The sequence below is a fragment of the Myotis yumanensis genome, unplaced genomic scaffold, assembly GCF_028538775.1.
Source record: "Myotis yumanensis isolate MYYU_CA2020_CCGP unplaced genomic scaffold, mMyoYum1.0.hap1 SCAF_1, whole genome shotgun sequence".
NCBI lineage: Eukaryota > Metazoa > Chordata > Mammalia > Chiroptera > Vespertilionidae > Myotis > Myotis yumanensis.
Window position 1 is genome coordinate 210601953 of NW_027223752.1, and position 14897 is coordinate 210616849.

Consider the following 14897-nt stretch of genomic DNA (forward strand, 5'->3'; position numbering starts at 1 on the left):
AAGAGACAACTTGAAAAGATACTAATGGTTTATTTAAGCTTTTACGGCAAAGTAAATTTACTTCATCTTATCCTCTCTCTGAATTGTGTATTTTTCTTGCTGAAGGTACCAACGCTGTTGAAACATCCATTGACCATCAGCAGTGTGAAGGCATTGTCTTAAGTTCTTTATCTCCTTTGACAGATTTGGTCCACACAACCCTGTGATTAACATTATTATAACTTGGACTCTATAGATTAGGAGGTTTTAAAGGTGAAGGAATTTCCCCAGGTCACACAGCCTTGTGGGTGCCAGAGTTTGGACCCTGGCTCAGTGTGGCCTCCTGGCTTCTCTTTCTCCCTCTGGGGTTTGTTAGCTTTCCCTTTGATAGTTGAAGTGTTTGCTCCTACTCTTGTCAGCTGAAGTCATTGTTCTTACCGGAGCTCTGCAGCACTCCCATGGACAGGTCTTTCTCAAGCCTTTATACTTTGTAAGCACATTCTCCTTTTTCTTCTTATGGTGAGGCCTCGCGCTAAAAGCAACTGAGCGTGAGTAAGGATAACAGAGTATATACATTTTTATTTTTAAAATTATTTTTATTCTTATTTTTTATTTAAAACACATGAAAGTTAAAAAAATTTAGGTGAGTAGCTCAAATTTCAAATCATTATATTCTATTAAGTTACAATTATTTATCTCTTACAAGCTGTTATGAAAATCACCCGAATGACCTTTTTGGTTTGATTTTTTACAAAGCATTCCCCAAATATTCCCTGTACCCAGGGTGAAAGAGGTGAAGGGATTGAGAACTACCTATTGGTAGTCACAGAACAGTCACGGGAATGTAAAGTGCAGCATAGGGAGCATAGTCACTCATATTGCAGAACGTGTACCTCTTAGTGAAAGACAGGGCAGCTCCTCCTCTCGCGCTTTCCACTGCTGCATGATAGTCCAGAGGGGAGTCCGGGGCAGGAGCCAATTTGTGGAGGGAACAGGATGGGATGACTCCCTGTGCGTGGGACATTCTAGGGAACAGATGATCAAGAACAATAGTACCAACGTTACCGTCATCATCAGTGCCCTCAGGCCTCAGACACACTGGCTTTTTCACATCTTGTTTCGTAAGAAACCTTTCAGTGTGAATACTTTGTTCCATTTCATCGCCTCCTCATTCATTCAGGGAATAGCTACTGGGTGTCTACTATTTGGATTCCCAGTGGGTTCTAGTGACAAAGTCTCTGCTCTGATACGGGATAATACTGGGAATAAACAAATAAGCAAACAAGACCCTATCGGGTAGTCCTAATGCTACCATGACAATGAGGCAGGGTGATGTTACAAAGAGACAGGGGAGCACTTTGGATGGATGCTTATGGGAACTTTAGCTTCTCCCCTAGAAGGCTGGTTCTCCGGCTCAGGCCTCTGCTGAGGCTCTCGATCCCTGCAGGGCAATGAGCTGCCATGCCTGATCTGGTGGGGAGAGGGGAGTTGCTTCCCTTTGATGGCTGTGAATGACTCCCCAGTAAATAGGAGATGCTGACAACTTAAATATTATAACAGGAACAATGAAGACAGGATCCAACAAGCAAAATGCTTAAGCATGAATATGAATTATTTAAAAATTAAAAAGTGGGTCAAATTTCTTCTTAGCATCTGAATTTTATCATATTCATGCCTCTTAAATATTTAGTTCTCACTTATTTCCTAGAGGAGCAATTCTAATAGCCCTCAAAACTAATAGTCCTCCATTCATCCTAATAATAGATTTATTGTGATGTTAGTCTTTCCTTAAGGAGGCATAGCTGCTTTTTAGGTTCTTGCTGATTGAGCATTAGGATTATGACTATGTGTAACAATGCCAGCTGCTATTTTTGCTTGTTTCTTTGTTTTCTGTCGTCCCGGCCTGGACTATAAGCTCCATAAGGGAGGGGCTTTGTTTTGCTTGGTATCATTTGCTCTGCATGTAGAGCAGTGCTTGATACAGAGTAGGAGCTCATAAACCCAGGTGAGAAGATAACTATAACATTTGGGTTATGGGGCAGCTTTTGGAGGAAAGAGACTTGGATTTTGGAGGGGATGACTGGAGTTGAATTCCAGCCTTAGCATTCACTAGCTGTGTGAGTCTTGCAGAAAATTACTTAACCTTGTTTCCTCAGCTGCAAAACAGTAACTTGCAGGAAGGCAAATGAGCTCATGGATGTGGAAGGCCGAGAACAGTGCCGGGGGCATTATAGTTGTTTGGTGATATTAAGGGTAAAAATATGCAGATAAAAGTGTGACTGTGAGATGTAACCCGCCATTCTCCGGAGCATTATTTCAATTCATTGAGGTTCTGCTTCCTGGCATATGTCGACAGTTTGGCTCAAATAAACTCACAAAAATTCAAAAAAATAAAATAAAATAAAAGTGTGACTGTGAGAAGGCTCCAAATAGTATATAAAACCAGGGAAAGGCTAGGATTTAAACCAAAGAGGAGGGAATAAAAGTTATCATGTGGGAAGCAGCAGCAAAACTGATGACAGACTGGATGAGAGAAATGGAAAAGGAAGACGAGTGAAGAAAGCCGTCTCTGCCACGAATTTCTTCCCAAACCACTGGGAAGGGCTGTACAGAGATCTGCTCTTTACAACCCCCTCCGATTCTCAGGATCAAGAAGAAAAACAAACGTAGAAGGCTCCACAAGGATTCCTGTGAAGCAATTCAGTTAATGAGTCAATTTAGGTAAATTAGGACAGATCAACTGTGTTCTGATAAAATATTGCTTCCTCATGCAATGGAATTCTTACTAGTAACCTTTCAATTAAATGTGCATCGTCCATAAGAAGTCAGCAAGGTTACCAAGGTTTCTTGTTAGGTTATTAGAAAACATATAGCAACATACTTCAGAAAGTTGATATTTCATTATTTTAATTTAAACTTTTTCCTGTCAAATAACACTATTATGTGATATAATTGTGATTTAGGCAGTCTTGCTTTTATTTAAAAACAATTTTTATTTGATTTCAGTGGAATTTTATATTTTTATTTATTTATTTATTTGTTTTATTTTTATTTTTTTTAATTGATTTTTTACAGAGAGGAAGGGAGAGAGATAGAGAGTTAGAAACATCGATGAGAGAGAAACATCGATCAGCTGCCTCCTGCACATCTCCTACTGGGGATGTGCCCGCAACCCAGGTACATGCCCTTTGACCGGAATCGAACCTGGGACCCCTCAGTCCGCAGGCGACGCTCTATCCACTGAGCCAAACGGGTTTCGGCTTCAATGGATTTTTAAAGGAAGCCACTATTGAAATAAATTCTATGCAAGTCAAAATCAAATACAAATAATGAATATATTGCACTGATTGACAATGAAGTTATTTGTAATGAAGGGATAATAGAGAATGTGAGTGTTGTAAAAACCATTAATGTAATGACTTGGTGTAGAAATGAGTAGTGAATCAGCGTTTTTTGTTGTTGTTTTCCTTACCCACTACCAAAGTGGTTTGCTAACTAAGATTGGCTGTGGGTATCATCATTTTAAGATCAGCTACTCAGGGCCTTTGATTGAGTGTATATTACTTTAGAAAAAACTAACCACGCCGAAACCGGTTTGGCTCAGTGGATAGAGCGTCGGCCTGCGGACCGAAGGGTCCCGGGTTCGATTCCGGTCAAGGGCATGTACCTGGGTTGCGGACACATCCCCAGTGGGAGATGTGCAGGAGGCAGCTGATCGATGTTTCTCTCTCATCGATGTTTCTAACTCTCTATCTCTCTCCCTTCCTCTCTGTAAAAAAAAAAAAAAAAATCAATAAAATATATTTTAAAAAAAAGAAAAAACTAACCATTAATTGTTAATTTTGCATTAAAAAACACATAAATAAGAATTTTTAAAAAATATATTTTATTGATTTTTTACAGAGAGGAAGGGAGAGGGATAGAGAACTAGAAACATCGATGAGAGAGAAACATCAATCAGCTGCCTCTTGCACACTCCCTACTGGGTATGTGCCCGCAACCCAGGTACATGCCCTTGACCAGAATCGAACCTGGGACCCTTGAGTCTGCAGGCCGACGCTCTATCCACTGAGCCAAACCAGTTAAGGCTAAATAAGAATTTTTAACTCCACATTACCTAATCTTAGGAGTAGAAAAAAACCCCAGAATTTATTATAGTTTCCAAATTAACATAAGGAAAACTCTACAACAGACCCATCTTTCCTTCCTAACTCTAGTATCTAGAAACATTAACAATGTGATCTGAATAGAGAAAGCCTCAGTTTAGTCTAGAAACTATTGAGTCAGTTTAAGAAAACTAAAGAAAAAGTCAACTAATCTCCTCAACTCCAAGCAGCACTTTTTTCATATTTTAATTTTTTCTCACATTGGGACATGTCATGTAATCAAAAAATATTTTGAAAATTTATTATTTAATTGTTATTAAATGTCGTCTTACTAGTAATGGTGTTTTAGAATTGAGGATCTAATAAGAATATTTCTGTTTCACCAGAAATACATTGCATTAAGAGGCTGTCTTGGTCTTCAGATCTATTTCTAAGCTTTCCTTCCCACTGCACAACTTGAAGTAACTGTTAAAGAGAAGACACACAAATTGAGTAATGATGTCTGCATAAACAATGATGAATTATATTCTTTGAATCTTTTTACATGTTCTTGTGTGGCATCCCTGACTTTTAATTTCTATTAGATTCACTAGTAAATTCTCAGAGCAGAAAAAGAGACTTTTCCCTCTTTTCTCTACCCATGCTAGATGGAGTAGCAATAATAAATGAGTCCATTTCCAAAAGTCCCCTCCCTTTTCCCCACAGAGAAATGACTCTGAATGGTACACAGCATGTAGCCGGCTTATGAAAACGGAGTGCCCTGGTGGGAATGTACACAAACATACCACTAGAATCACATGTTTCAAAGACAGTGGAACATTCTAGGGAAAAAATAATATTTGCTACAAGTGTTGAGGCAGGAGGGATGATAGAAAATTTATTTGCACAATGGCTTGAATATAAAAAAAATTGAAGTCAAGAGTCTTAAAGAATAGTTCTCTTTTATATCTGTTGGCTATGAGCATGTTCTCGGCTAAATTTGTTGAACTGTTCTGCCCAGAATCAAGCTTTTCAGTCTTTGTCATATGCAATTATGAATCTCAGCCTTTGTATTTTTCTCTATCAGTACTATATACCCTTTTTATCCCTTCTGCCAATCCAGACCTTAGTTATATATCTTTCAACCATCAAAAATGAGTTATTCCTCTTCCTTACATCTTCCCTAATTGTTCACCCTACATTAAATTTTTGTTCCTTTGAATTCTGTCAGCATTTGCTGTGCTATTAACCACTCTGGCGTAGTGGTTGTCATGAGATGGAGGGCCTATGTATCAGTCTACTTCTATTACTGTGTCCTACTGCAGATCACTTCTTGTCTGTCTGCCTGCTGCCTTTTTATCTATCCATCTGTCCATCTATTTATCCACCCATTCATCTGTCCATCCATCCATCCATCCATCCATCCATCCATCCATCCATCCATTCTTACCTATCTACATACCTATCTATGACAGCCTTAGTTTCTTAATTTATAACAAGATAATATGTATTATATTATTAAGATTATCTACACTAATAAAAGAGAAACATGGTAATTAGCGTATGACCGCTACCCTTTTCATTGGCTAATCAGTGAGTATATGCAAATTAACTGTCAGCCAAGATGGCGGCCGGCAGCCAGGCAGCTGGAAGCGAACATGAGGCTTGCTTGCTTCAGTGAAGGAGGACTCCAACGTTCCCCGCCTGCCTTGCCGGCCTCTGAGCTGGCAGTTTGAAACTTTGTAACAAATATAGAAGCTAAACAAAACCCCGGGATCTCAGAGCTGGAGTTATACATTGTTTCGATTATAGAACGGCAAACAAACCAGATACCAGCTTTCAGCAGCCAAGGCCTCAGAGCTAGAGCCAGAGCTAAAGCTGGCCCAGAATAAAAAAAAAAAAAAAAGAAAAAAAGGAGTGGTTGGGAGCTTCAGTCAATCGCCAGCCTGAAAGCAGCCCTCAGCCCCTCACCCAGACTGGCCAAGCACCCCAGTGGGGACCCCCACCCTGATCCAGTACACCCTTCAGGGCAAACCAGCCAGCCCCCAGGCCTCTATCCTATATAGTAAAAGGGTAATATGCCTCCCAGCACCGGGATCAGCAGAGCCGCAAGGCCTCCCGGCACTGGGATCAGCGAGACAGGGGGCAGCGCCCAAACCCCCTGATTGCCCTGCGGCTCTGTGTGTGACAGGGTGCGGTGCCCCAACCCCCCCCCCCCCCCCCACACACACAGGCCCTGCTCTGTGTGTGATGGGGTAGAGCTATAACCTCCCCATTGGCCCTGCCCTGAGTGTGACAGTGGTGGTGCCCCAACCCCCTGATCGGCCCTGCTCTGTGGGTGATAGAGGGCGGTGCCCCAACCCCCTGATCCGCCCTGCTCTGTGTGTGACAGGGGTTGGTGCCCTAACTCCCCTATTGGCCCTACTCTGTGAGTGACAGGGGGGAGCTCCTCAAACCCCTGATCGGCCCTGCTCTGTACGTGACAGGGGGGAGCTCCCCAACCCCCTGATGGGCCCTGCTCTGTGCATGACAGGGGGCAGCGCCCAACCCCCTGATTGGCCCTGCTCTGTGCGTGACAGGGTATGGAGCCCCAACCCCCCTGATGGGCCCTGCTCTGTGAGTGACAGGGGGCAGCGCCCCAACCCCCTGATTGGCCCTGCTCTATGTGTGACAGGGGGTGGCGCCGCAACCTCCCCATCGACCCTGCCTTGAGTGTGACAGGGGGCGGTGCCCCAACCCCCCAATCGGCTCTACCCTGAGCGTGACTGAGGGTGGCATCGCAACCTCCCAATCCGCCCTGCTCTGAGCCCGACCAGGGGCTGCACCTAGGGATTGGGCCTGCCCTCTGCCACCCAGGAGCAGGCCTAAGCCAGCAGGTTGTTATCCCCTGAGGGGTCCCAGACTGCGAGAGGGCACAGGCCGGGCTGAGGGACCCCCCCCCTCCCCAGTGCACAAATTTTTGTGCACCGGGCCTCTAGTATTTTATAATCTGACAGTGCTTTGGAAAAAATTTGAAAAGCATTACACAGATATAAAGCATTCCTATGTATGTCTATACCAAGTATTTTGAGACATATTTTTAAGGTTATACACTATCATTTTATGATTTACTGAGTGTAGGTTCTGATTTCCTAAGGAAATTTGCTATTAGGAAAATATCATTTAAAATTTTTTTCTATTACAGTTCCCATTCTTTTTTTTCTTTTGTGAAACTCACATTGTCTTGAGCATAGTATAATCCACCAAAATGCGATTTTCCTCCCTCTCTTGTATTTTTAAAATGATCTCTCAATATCCAGTATTTTCTTTGGCTAGGTGAGGTAAATGAGCCTTCTGGCCACCTCATTGCTTCAAAAGTGGTTCATCATCAAGTACATAAGTTCCAAAGCTGGTGACCCCTAAAGAAAGTAATGTAATATAAAAGAAATTATAGCCTATGCTCAGTATACATGGGTATAATACCTATGAATATAAATATAGACCTTGTGATATATTTTTATATGCTTTTTAGCCTCTTTTTCATTGGCCATTAGGAATTATCTTCTCTAATAATTTTTTGACTCCAAACAGAGGTTACTCAGAAGGCATAGGTTTGAAGATCTGGAATTTCCACATAATAGCTGTGCCCTGTTGGTCAGATATCTTAGTCTTTCTGAAATTGTTCCCTCATGTATAATATAGATGCGATGTCACTTAACTGGGTTGTGAAAATGGGACAACTGTGAATGAGAGAATTTGAGTAATTGTTTTGATGCCTGGCACAAGGTTTGTTTTCAACAAATGTTTTCTTAACCCTGAAGTTTCCATAAATGATTTCGTGTTTTTGATGGAGAAAATTTCGTTCTCAACTCTTATAGGCAAGCATCTCTGCTTGTAGCACTGCGCATACAATTGTGTCATTTTGAAGTCTCCCGTCTATACGTTCTCCCCATCTATAATCCCTCCCACACTGAATTGTGTTTTAACTTTCATTACTAAGTGACTTGCATGTCATATTTATAAAACTTGCCTAGAACTCTCTACTTCAGCACTCATGCAAAGCAGAACTCATGTATATATGTGTCTGTTTGTGTTCCGTCTGCGTATTTTAATTTGGATTTTTCTTTGTCTCTTTCCTTTCTTTCCCATTTTGTATTTTTATTTTGACAAGGTCCAAAAAAAGTGTTGTGTACTTATTTTTTTTGCCATGTCTATACTAGAGTCTAGCATACAGAGAAGTTCTGCATGTCACTGGTTCCCTTTCAAAGTGGAAATCATATTGTGATCATGCCCCAGTGAGCTCAGTGTATTTTGGGTGATCAATAAATATATAACAATGAGGATTTGTGTCTTTCCATTAAGTGTAGGACTCTTTGAGCTAATGGTTACACTCTGGTCATTTGGAGGAATGACTTTCTGTAGGGCTTGGGTGGTTTTCAGAGAGTTTTTTTAAGAGATGTGAGACTAGGCAGTGTGCCTAGAAGTAGGCTAGAAAAGAGGATGAGAGATGTTTCAGGTGATCTATCTGAATGAATGAAGCAGAAAAGGGGGTTGGGAATCCTGCGATAGGGTATGTTTATTCTGTATTTTAGATCAAAGGTTAGTCTGGCCATTTTATCCAGAGATGCAGCCTTATATTTTTTTTTAACATTATCTTTATTAAAATGAAGTGAAACGTAGGCTTAGAAAGATTTTTCTCTCCATTTCTTTGACTAGAAATTGTACAGTGATCAGAAGAGATGTTCCCTTTCTTGTTGAACTTCTTTCTGTTCTTGCTACAGGCAACATAATTAAAATTAATATTTCTACTTCATTTTCAAAGCCTGAAGATTCTTTTAAAGAGTAGCCTGCTTAACCAATAACCAAAGTTTCAATTAATTTTTATAAAATAATGAAACTATATAAATTAAGAAGAGAATACAGAAAAACATTAAAAAGAAAAATATAACTGTCTCCGATTAATATTTTGATTTATATCAGACCAACCATGCAAATTTATGGGATGAGGGGGAAGGAAAGGATGTGCAGGTGGCAGTGCCCAGGAGGAAAGACAGCCATGAGAAAATGAAAGCAGAGGCTCTGGGCTGACCCTGAACTGTCAACATAGTCAGGATTGGGAATCCTTGTATAATCACGCGTTTTTAAAAACAGGATCATAGTATACAAATTGTTTTGTGACTTGTTATTTTTATGTGTTATATTATAAGCACCATTCCATGCGATGAAATAATCTTTTAAAGCATCTTTCATATATCTAAGTTAAGTGATCTGCTGTGTGTTCCATAATATTTTAAAACAATCCCCTTCATTGAATGCTGAGGTGATTTATATCTTTTAAAAATTTGAAAACTATATAATGATGAAGATTCCTGTAGACAAATCCATGTTCAAAATCACAATTATTTCCTTAGGATAAATGTTTTAGAAATGCTATTACAGTGTCAAATGATATGCACATTTAAAAGACTTATCCATATTGCCCTGCCCAGCTGTGATCCAGGACGATGATTGCCCATTTCTATGCCCACCAGCTACATGTGGGTGTGTTTTCCCCACACATTTGCCCAGGACACAGATGCTCTTCCTCTGTGCATAGAAGTAGCCTGATTTCATTGTCACACGTCTGCATGTGCGTGCATCCCCAGTCTTATATGTATGTATACATGCGTCTATAATCATTCTTACTTATAGAATATATTTTATCTTATGAACACAGTAACCTTTCATATCAAACGAGCTTGTAAACGTGTAATTCTGATGTGCCTGCTCCTAAATGTAATTATCTTGACTTCCCAGGTGCCTGCATGAACATCACCCACAGCCAATGTCAGATGCTGCCCTACCACACCACGCTAACACCTCTCTTCTCAATTGTCAAAAACATGGAAATGGAGAAGTTCCTGAAATTCTTCATGTACCTCCACCGCCTCAGTTGCTATCAACATATCATGCTTTTTGGCTGTAGCCTTGCCTTCCCCGAGTGTGTCGGTGATGGTGATGACAGGTATTTTGGAAACAAAATCTCATTCAGTGGTAAGAGTTAGTTGTGGGAGAGGTGTCTGAGAGGAACAGAATTCTCCCAAGTTACCACATTTTTGTTATTGTTGTTAAAGGAGAAAAAAAATAACCCACACCAGTCATAGACAGTTATAAATCTTTTAAACAAGAAGTGTTTTGAAAACCTGGAATAATTTTATCTATGGTAAGAAATTATTCAGTATGTTAGGTTGATGCTATCAGCTGGGATACTCAATAGCTACGTCAGTGAGGGTCTGGTAGAAGACCAACAGTATCCTTAAATGGGTGATGGAAAAGAGTTTATTGAAGGGACTATTTATGAAGGTGTGGTTAGGCTTAAGAAAACAAATACGTGATGGGAGGCACCAGGTCCCACAATAGGGGGAAGAGGGTGGGCAGCACCTGGAGAGAGTTATGGGTATGGGGGCAGGTCTCCTGATAGGCCAAGTGGTGCGACCCCAAGCAGAGGACCATGGCCACAGCCAGCCCTTCAGTGCCGCAGGAAGAGAGAAGGAATAAATACCCTGACCTCACTCTCCTCGTGCCCTTCCGTCTACCGGGGCCTCCCACCAACTGAACTCACCAGCAACCATTGGGCAAGGGCATGCAATTAATGGGAACTCAATAGATAAGACTAAACATCTCATCCAGATACCATCAGCTCAAAAGTCCCATATCTCATCATCTAAATCAGGTCTGGGAGAGATGCGGGATGGTTTTCATGGTCCCCACTGGAACTCAGACCAGGGCCAGGAGTGGGGAGGGTAGATACAGAAGGACAGAGACTGCCAGCACAATATCAACTAGGATTAGAAATGATTTCCAATAAGGGTACATCAATGAAGAGTATGTCAGGGGATATTTGAAATACTAAGTATACATTTATAAAGCATGTGTTAAAATAATAATCACAATGATTATCTGAATTGAAATGTTAGGAAGTTTTCAGAATAGTAATGTTAGAATGCATCGCGTTTTCAAGTGCAAATAGATTGCATGTTATTTGTACTAATTTAATTAGTGTATAAAATACGCTTTCAATAGGCAAAGCCATTTTTTATTTGAACTGGAAAAAGCCTGCATGGCCATAGAATAGAAACAGTAGGTTCTGAACTGTAAGAACCATTAGCAGACACAGCATACAGGAAAGTGTTGATGGGAAGAACCATCTGCAGAGGATGTCTTCAGGGTAAAGAGCGAGAAGCTCTGTAAAGTCTTTCCCAGGAGTGAAACCACACATGGGAGCAAGGAGGCCCCTTATGTTCCTAGAAGGGACTATTTATGAAGGTGTGATTAGGCTTAAGAGAACATCGATTGGTTGCCTCCTGTACACAGTGTCTCTAGTATTGGTCTCCTAGAGCTGCCTGAACAAATTACTTCAGCTGGGTGGCTTCAACAACAGACATTCATTCTCTCACTTTTCTAGAAGCTAAAAGTCCAAGATCTGGCAGGGCCATGTCCCCTCCAGGGATTGGTGGAGGGTGTCGGCAGGTGTGTTTGTGTGTGTGTGTATGTGCACGCGCGCGCTCATTTCCTTCCCTTGCCAGCTTCTGGTGGTTTCAGGCCTTCCTTGCCTTGCGGCCATGTCGCTCCAGTCTCTCCCTTCATCTTCACATGGCCTTCTCTTCCGTGTTTGTGTCTTCAGTTCTGTCTCTTACGAGGGCACTTGTCATTGGATGGAGGGCCCAGTTTGACAACCTAATATGAACTCATCTTCTCAAGGTCCTTAACTTAATCACACCTGCAGTGACCCTTTTCCCAAATAGGTCACATTCAATGTTCCAGAGGTTGGACATGGGCATATCTCTTGGGGGCCACCGTTGACCACACAGTGGCTGAGAAAGCAGGCTATGGAGGCACATGCCTCAGCCTTTTCATCTATAACATGGGATAATAGTTGTATTTATTTTACAAAGTTCATGTGAACTTTAAATGACAGAGTTTGGAATAGTGCCTGGCTTTTAGAAACAGTTCAATAGATGTCAGCAGTAGTTACCAAATAGTGGATTGAAAAGAAGGGGAAGTACTGGTGAAATTGAGAGCACAAAAATTATTTATAACACATGCTAAGTATTGAAGGATTGGGGCCGGGGAGCAGGGGGGGAGAGGGGGGATGTAGACTACTATATGGATTAAAAGAAAATTATGTAGAATACTCTGGGCTGCTGGAGCTGAATTCTAGTTCCATTTCTCCTTCATTTCAAACAATTTCATTTGTATCTTTTTGCTTTATCTTCTTCTGGACTCATGTGTGGGCATAAACAGGACAATGAAAGAGAATGCATTTGGCTTCCAGGAGACTCTTATTTCATTTTGATCTCTTTATTGTAATTCAGTTTCTGCTCTTAATCAAATTAGTTGCAAAATGCTCATTAAGCTGCTCACAGTCTTTAGGGCATTTTTAGGTAAGATTTGTTTGCCTCCTGACCTGGTTTGTCCTGAGAAATGCTCTCATGTGAGAGTTTTCCATTTTGTGTTATAATGGATGATAATTTATAGTCAGTTTTCAGGTATCCTTTGGGGACTTATGCTATTTTTTATTATATTTATCATCGTATTTAATTTTATAATTACACTTTTAGGCCATTGCTTCCTACTATCGCTTATGATGTCCATAGGACCTGCAAGCTAAGTTTAATAAGCAAAATAAGTTTGAGAAAAGTAAAACAGATTATGGAAAATAATTCTAAAGTCGAACATATTTTTCTTATATTACATTATTGGACATACATTTACACTAATTTTTCTCTGCTTTTCAAATAACAGAGAATTGCTTATATTCTATCCTAGAGAAGATAGCTACTTAATAACATTTAAAATTTAAGTTAAAAAGATATAGTGGGATGTATAATGATAGAGTTTTAAACTTGATTCCTTTGAGACCTCAGATACTCATTAAAACTACATTATATAATGAACTTGAACAGTGTCTATTTTATTTTATTTTTTAAAATATATTTTTATTGATTTTATAGGAAGGGACAGGGAGAGAGAGAAACATCAGTGATGAGAGAAAATCATTGATTGGCTTCCTCCTGCAGGTCCTCTACTAGGGATCGAACCCGCAACCTGGGTATGTGCCCTGACTGGGAATCGAACCATGACCTCCTGGTTCATAGGCCGACACTCAACCACTGAGCCACGCCAGTTGGGCAAACAGTGTCTATTTTAGACTAGGTTGCATTTAATAAGTGTGTGTGTGTGTGTGTGTCATGTACTATATACTTAGCAGAAATTCTTAATATCTGTGGAAAGAAATAAAAAATTTGTATATAACCAGATGACTAGAAGTTAAAGGTTGTATCTCTGTACTGTACTCAATTCATGTAGGATTGTTATCAGGATCAAAAGCCTTTCTTCAAATGATCTTTTTCAAAAGCACTCTACTTTTCCCCAAGTAAGGATGCTCACTGGAGTTTAGAGAATTTATCTGGCAACTGCAGAGAATGCACTTGAAAGACTGGGGGCAGATGAGACCTGATTCAAACTATAGCTCCACTAGTTGTCAATTATAGGACCTTGGGAACATTCATTAGCCTTGCTGATCATCGGTTTCTTCATCTCTGTAATGATACTGATCATACCCACTTCATAGAGTTTGTGTTCACTAGACAATGATTGACATAACATGCTCGAACATGGTCTACACCACTGATGGCGAACCTTTTTAGCTCGGTGTGTCAGCATTTTGAAAAACCCTAACTTAATTCTGGTGCCATGTCACATGTAGAAATTTTTTTATATTTGCAACCATAGTAAAACAAAGATTTATATTTTTGATATTTATTTTATATATTTAAATGCCATTTAACAAAGAAAAATCAACCAAAAAAATGAGTTTGCGTGTCACCTCTGACACGCGTGTCATAGGTTCGCCATCGCTGGTCTACACTATCTGGCACACAGTAACTTCTCCATAAATAATAAGCACTATTATTGGTGGAGTACTCAAAGATGGTATATGAGTTTCTGGGAGGGTATAAACTTCATCAGCTCTTTCAGAGATGCAAGATTTTCATATTTTTCTCACACTTCCCACCTACTAATTAATTTTCTACTTAGGTTCCAAAGCAATAATTCAAAAATGCAAATTAGCCCTGGGCAGTGTGGCTCAGTTGGTTGGAGCATCATCCCATATACCGAAAGGCACATACCCAGGTTGTGGGTTTGATCCCCAGTCAGGGGGTGTACAGGAGGCAACCGATTGACGTTTATGTGTTTCTCTCTCTCTCCCTCACCCTTCCTCTCTCTCTCTCAAATCAATAAAAACACCATCTTGGGTAAGGATTAACCCCACCACAAATTACATGATGACATTCCCCTGCCTCTACTCCTTTTAGGACTTTGCATTAGACACAGGTTATAAGCTAACTTCCTTGCCATGGCTTGGAAGCCTTCCTTGCTCCTCTAGTGTCATTAGCCTTGCCCCAGCTGCACTGACTTTTCTACTTCTCAAAAATGCCAACTTCTTTCTCATTTCAATTGTACATGTTGTTTCCTCTGCCTTTAGGGATCTATCCCCTCACACTAAGCCCTCTGCTCAACAGACAGCTCTGCAAAGAAACCTTCTATGACCACCCTGGGTGGTCCTCCTGTTACCTTTCACTGAAGCCTGACTGTGTCCATTTTTGCTTCTGTGTATGTCATCTCTCTTAACAAGCTCCACAGTGTCAGAGAACTGACTTTGTACATCGTTCTATCCTCAGTATTCAGAACAGTGCCCAACATGTAGTAGGTGCTCAGTACATTTTTGTAGGAATGGATGAATAAATAAATAACTCTTCAGTTAGGGAGGCCTTCTAAATGTTTAGGTAAATGGGAGTTCAAAACATATCG

The 14897-nt window shown here is 40.6% G+C and overlaps 1 protein-coding gene across 2 annotated transcripts in view; it reads left to right on the forward strand.

Moving 5' to 3' along the window:
* The window catches only part of CORIN (corin, serine peptidase), a 207763-nt gene that overhangs the window by 60500 nt on the left and 132366 nt on the right, over positions 1 to 14897 (forward strand). For both annotated transcript variants that reach the window (XM_070397080.1, XM_070397085.1), the window contains exon 4: positions 9840 to 10047. In XM_070397080.1, the coding sequence (XP_070253181.1) occupies positions 9840 to 10047 (208 nt within the window). The remainder of the gene's footprint in view (positions 1 to 9839; positions 10048 to 14897) is intronic.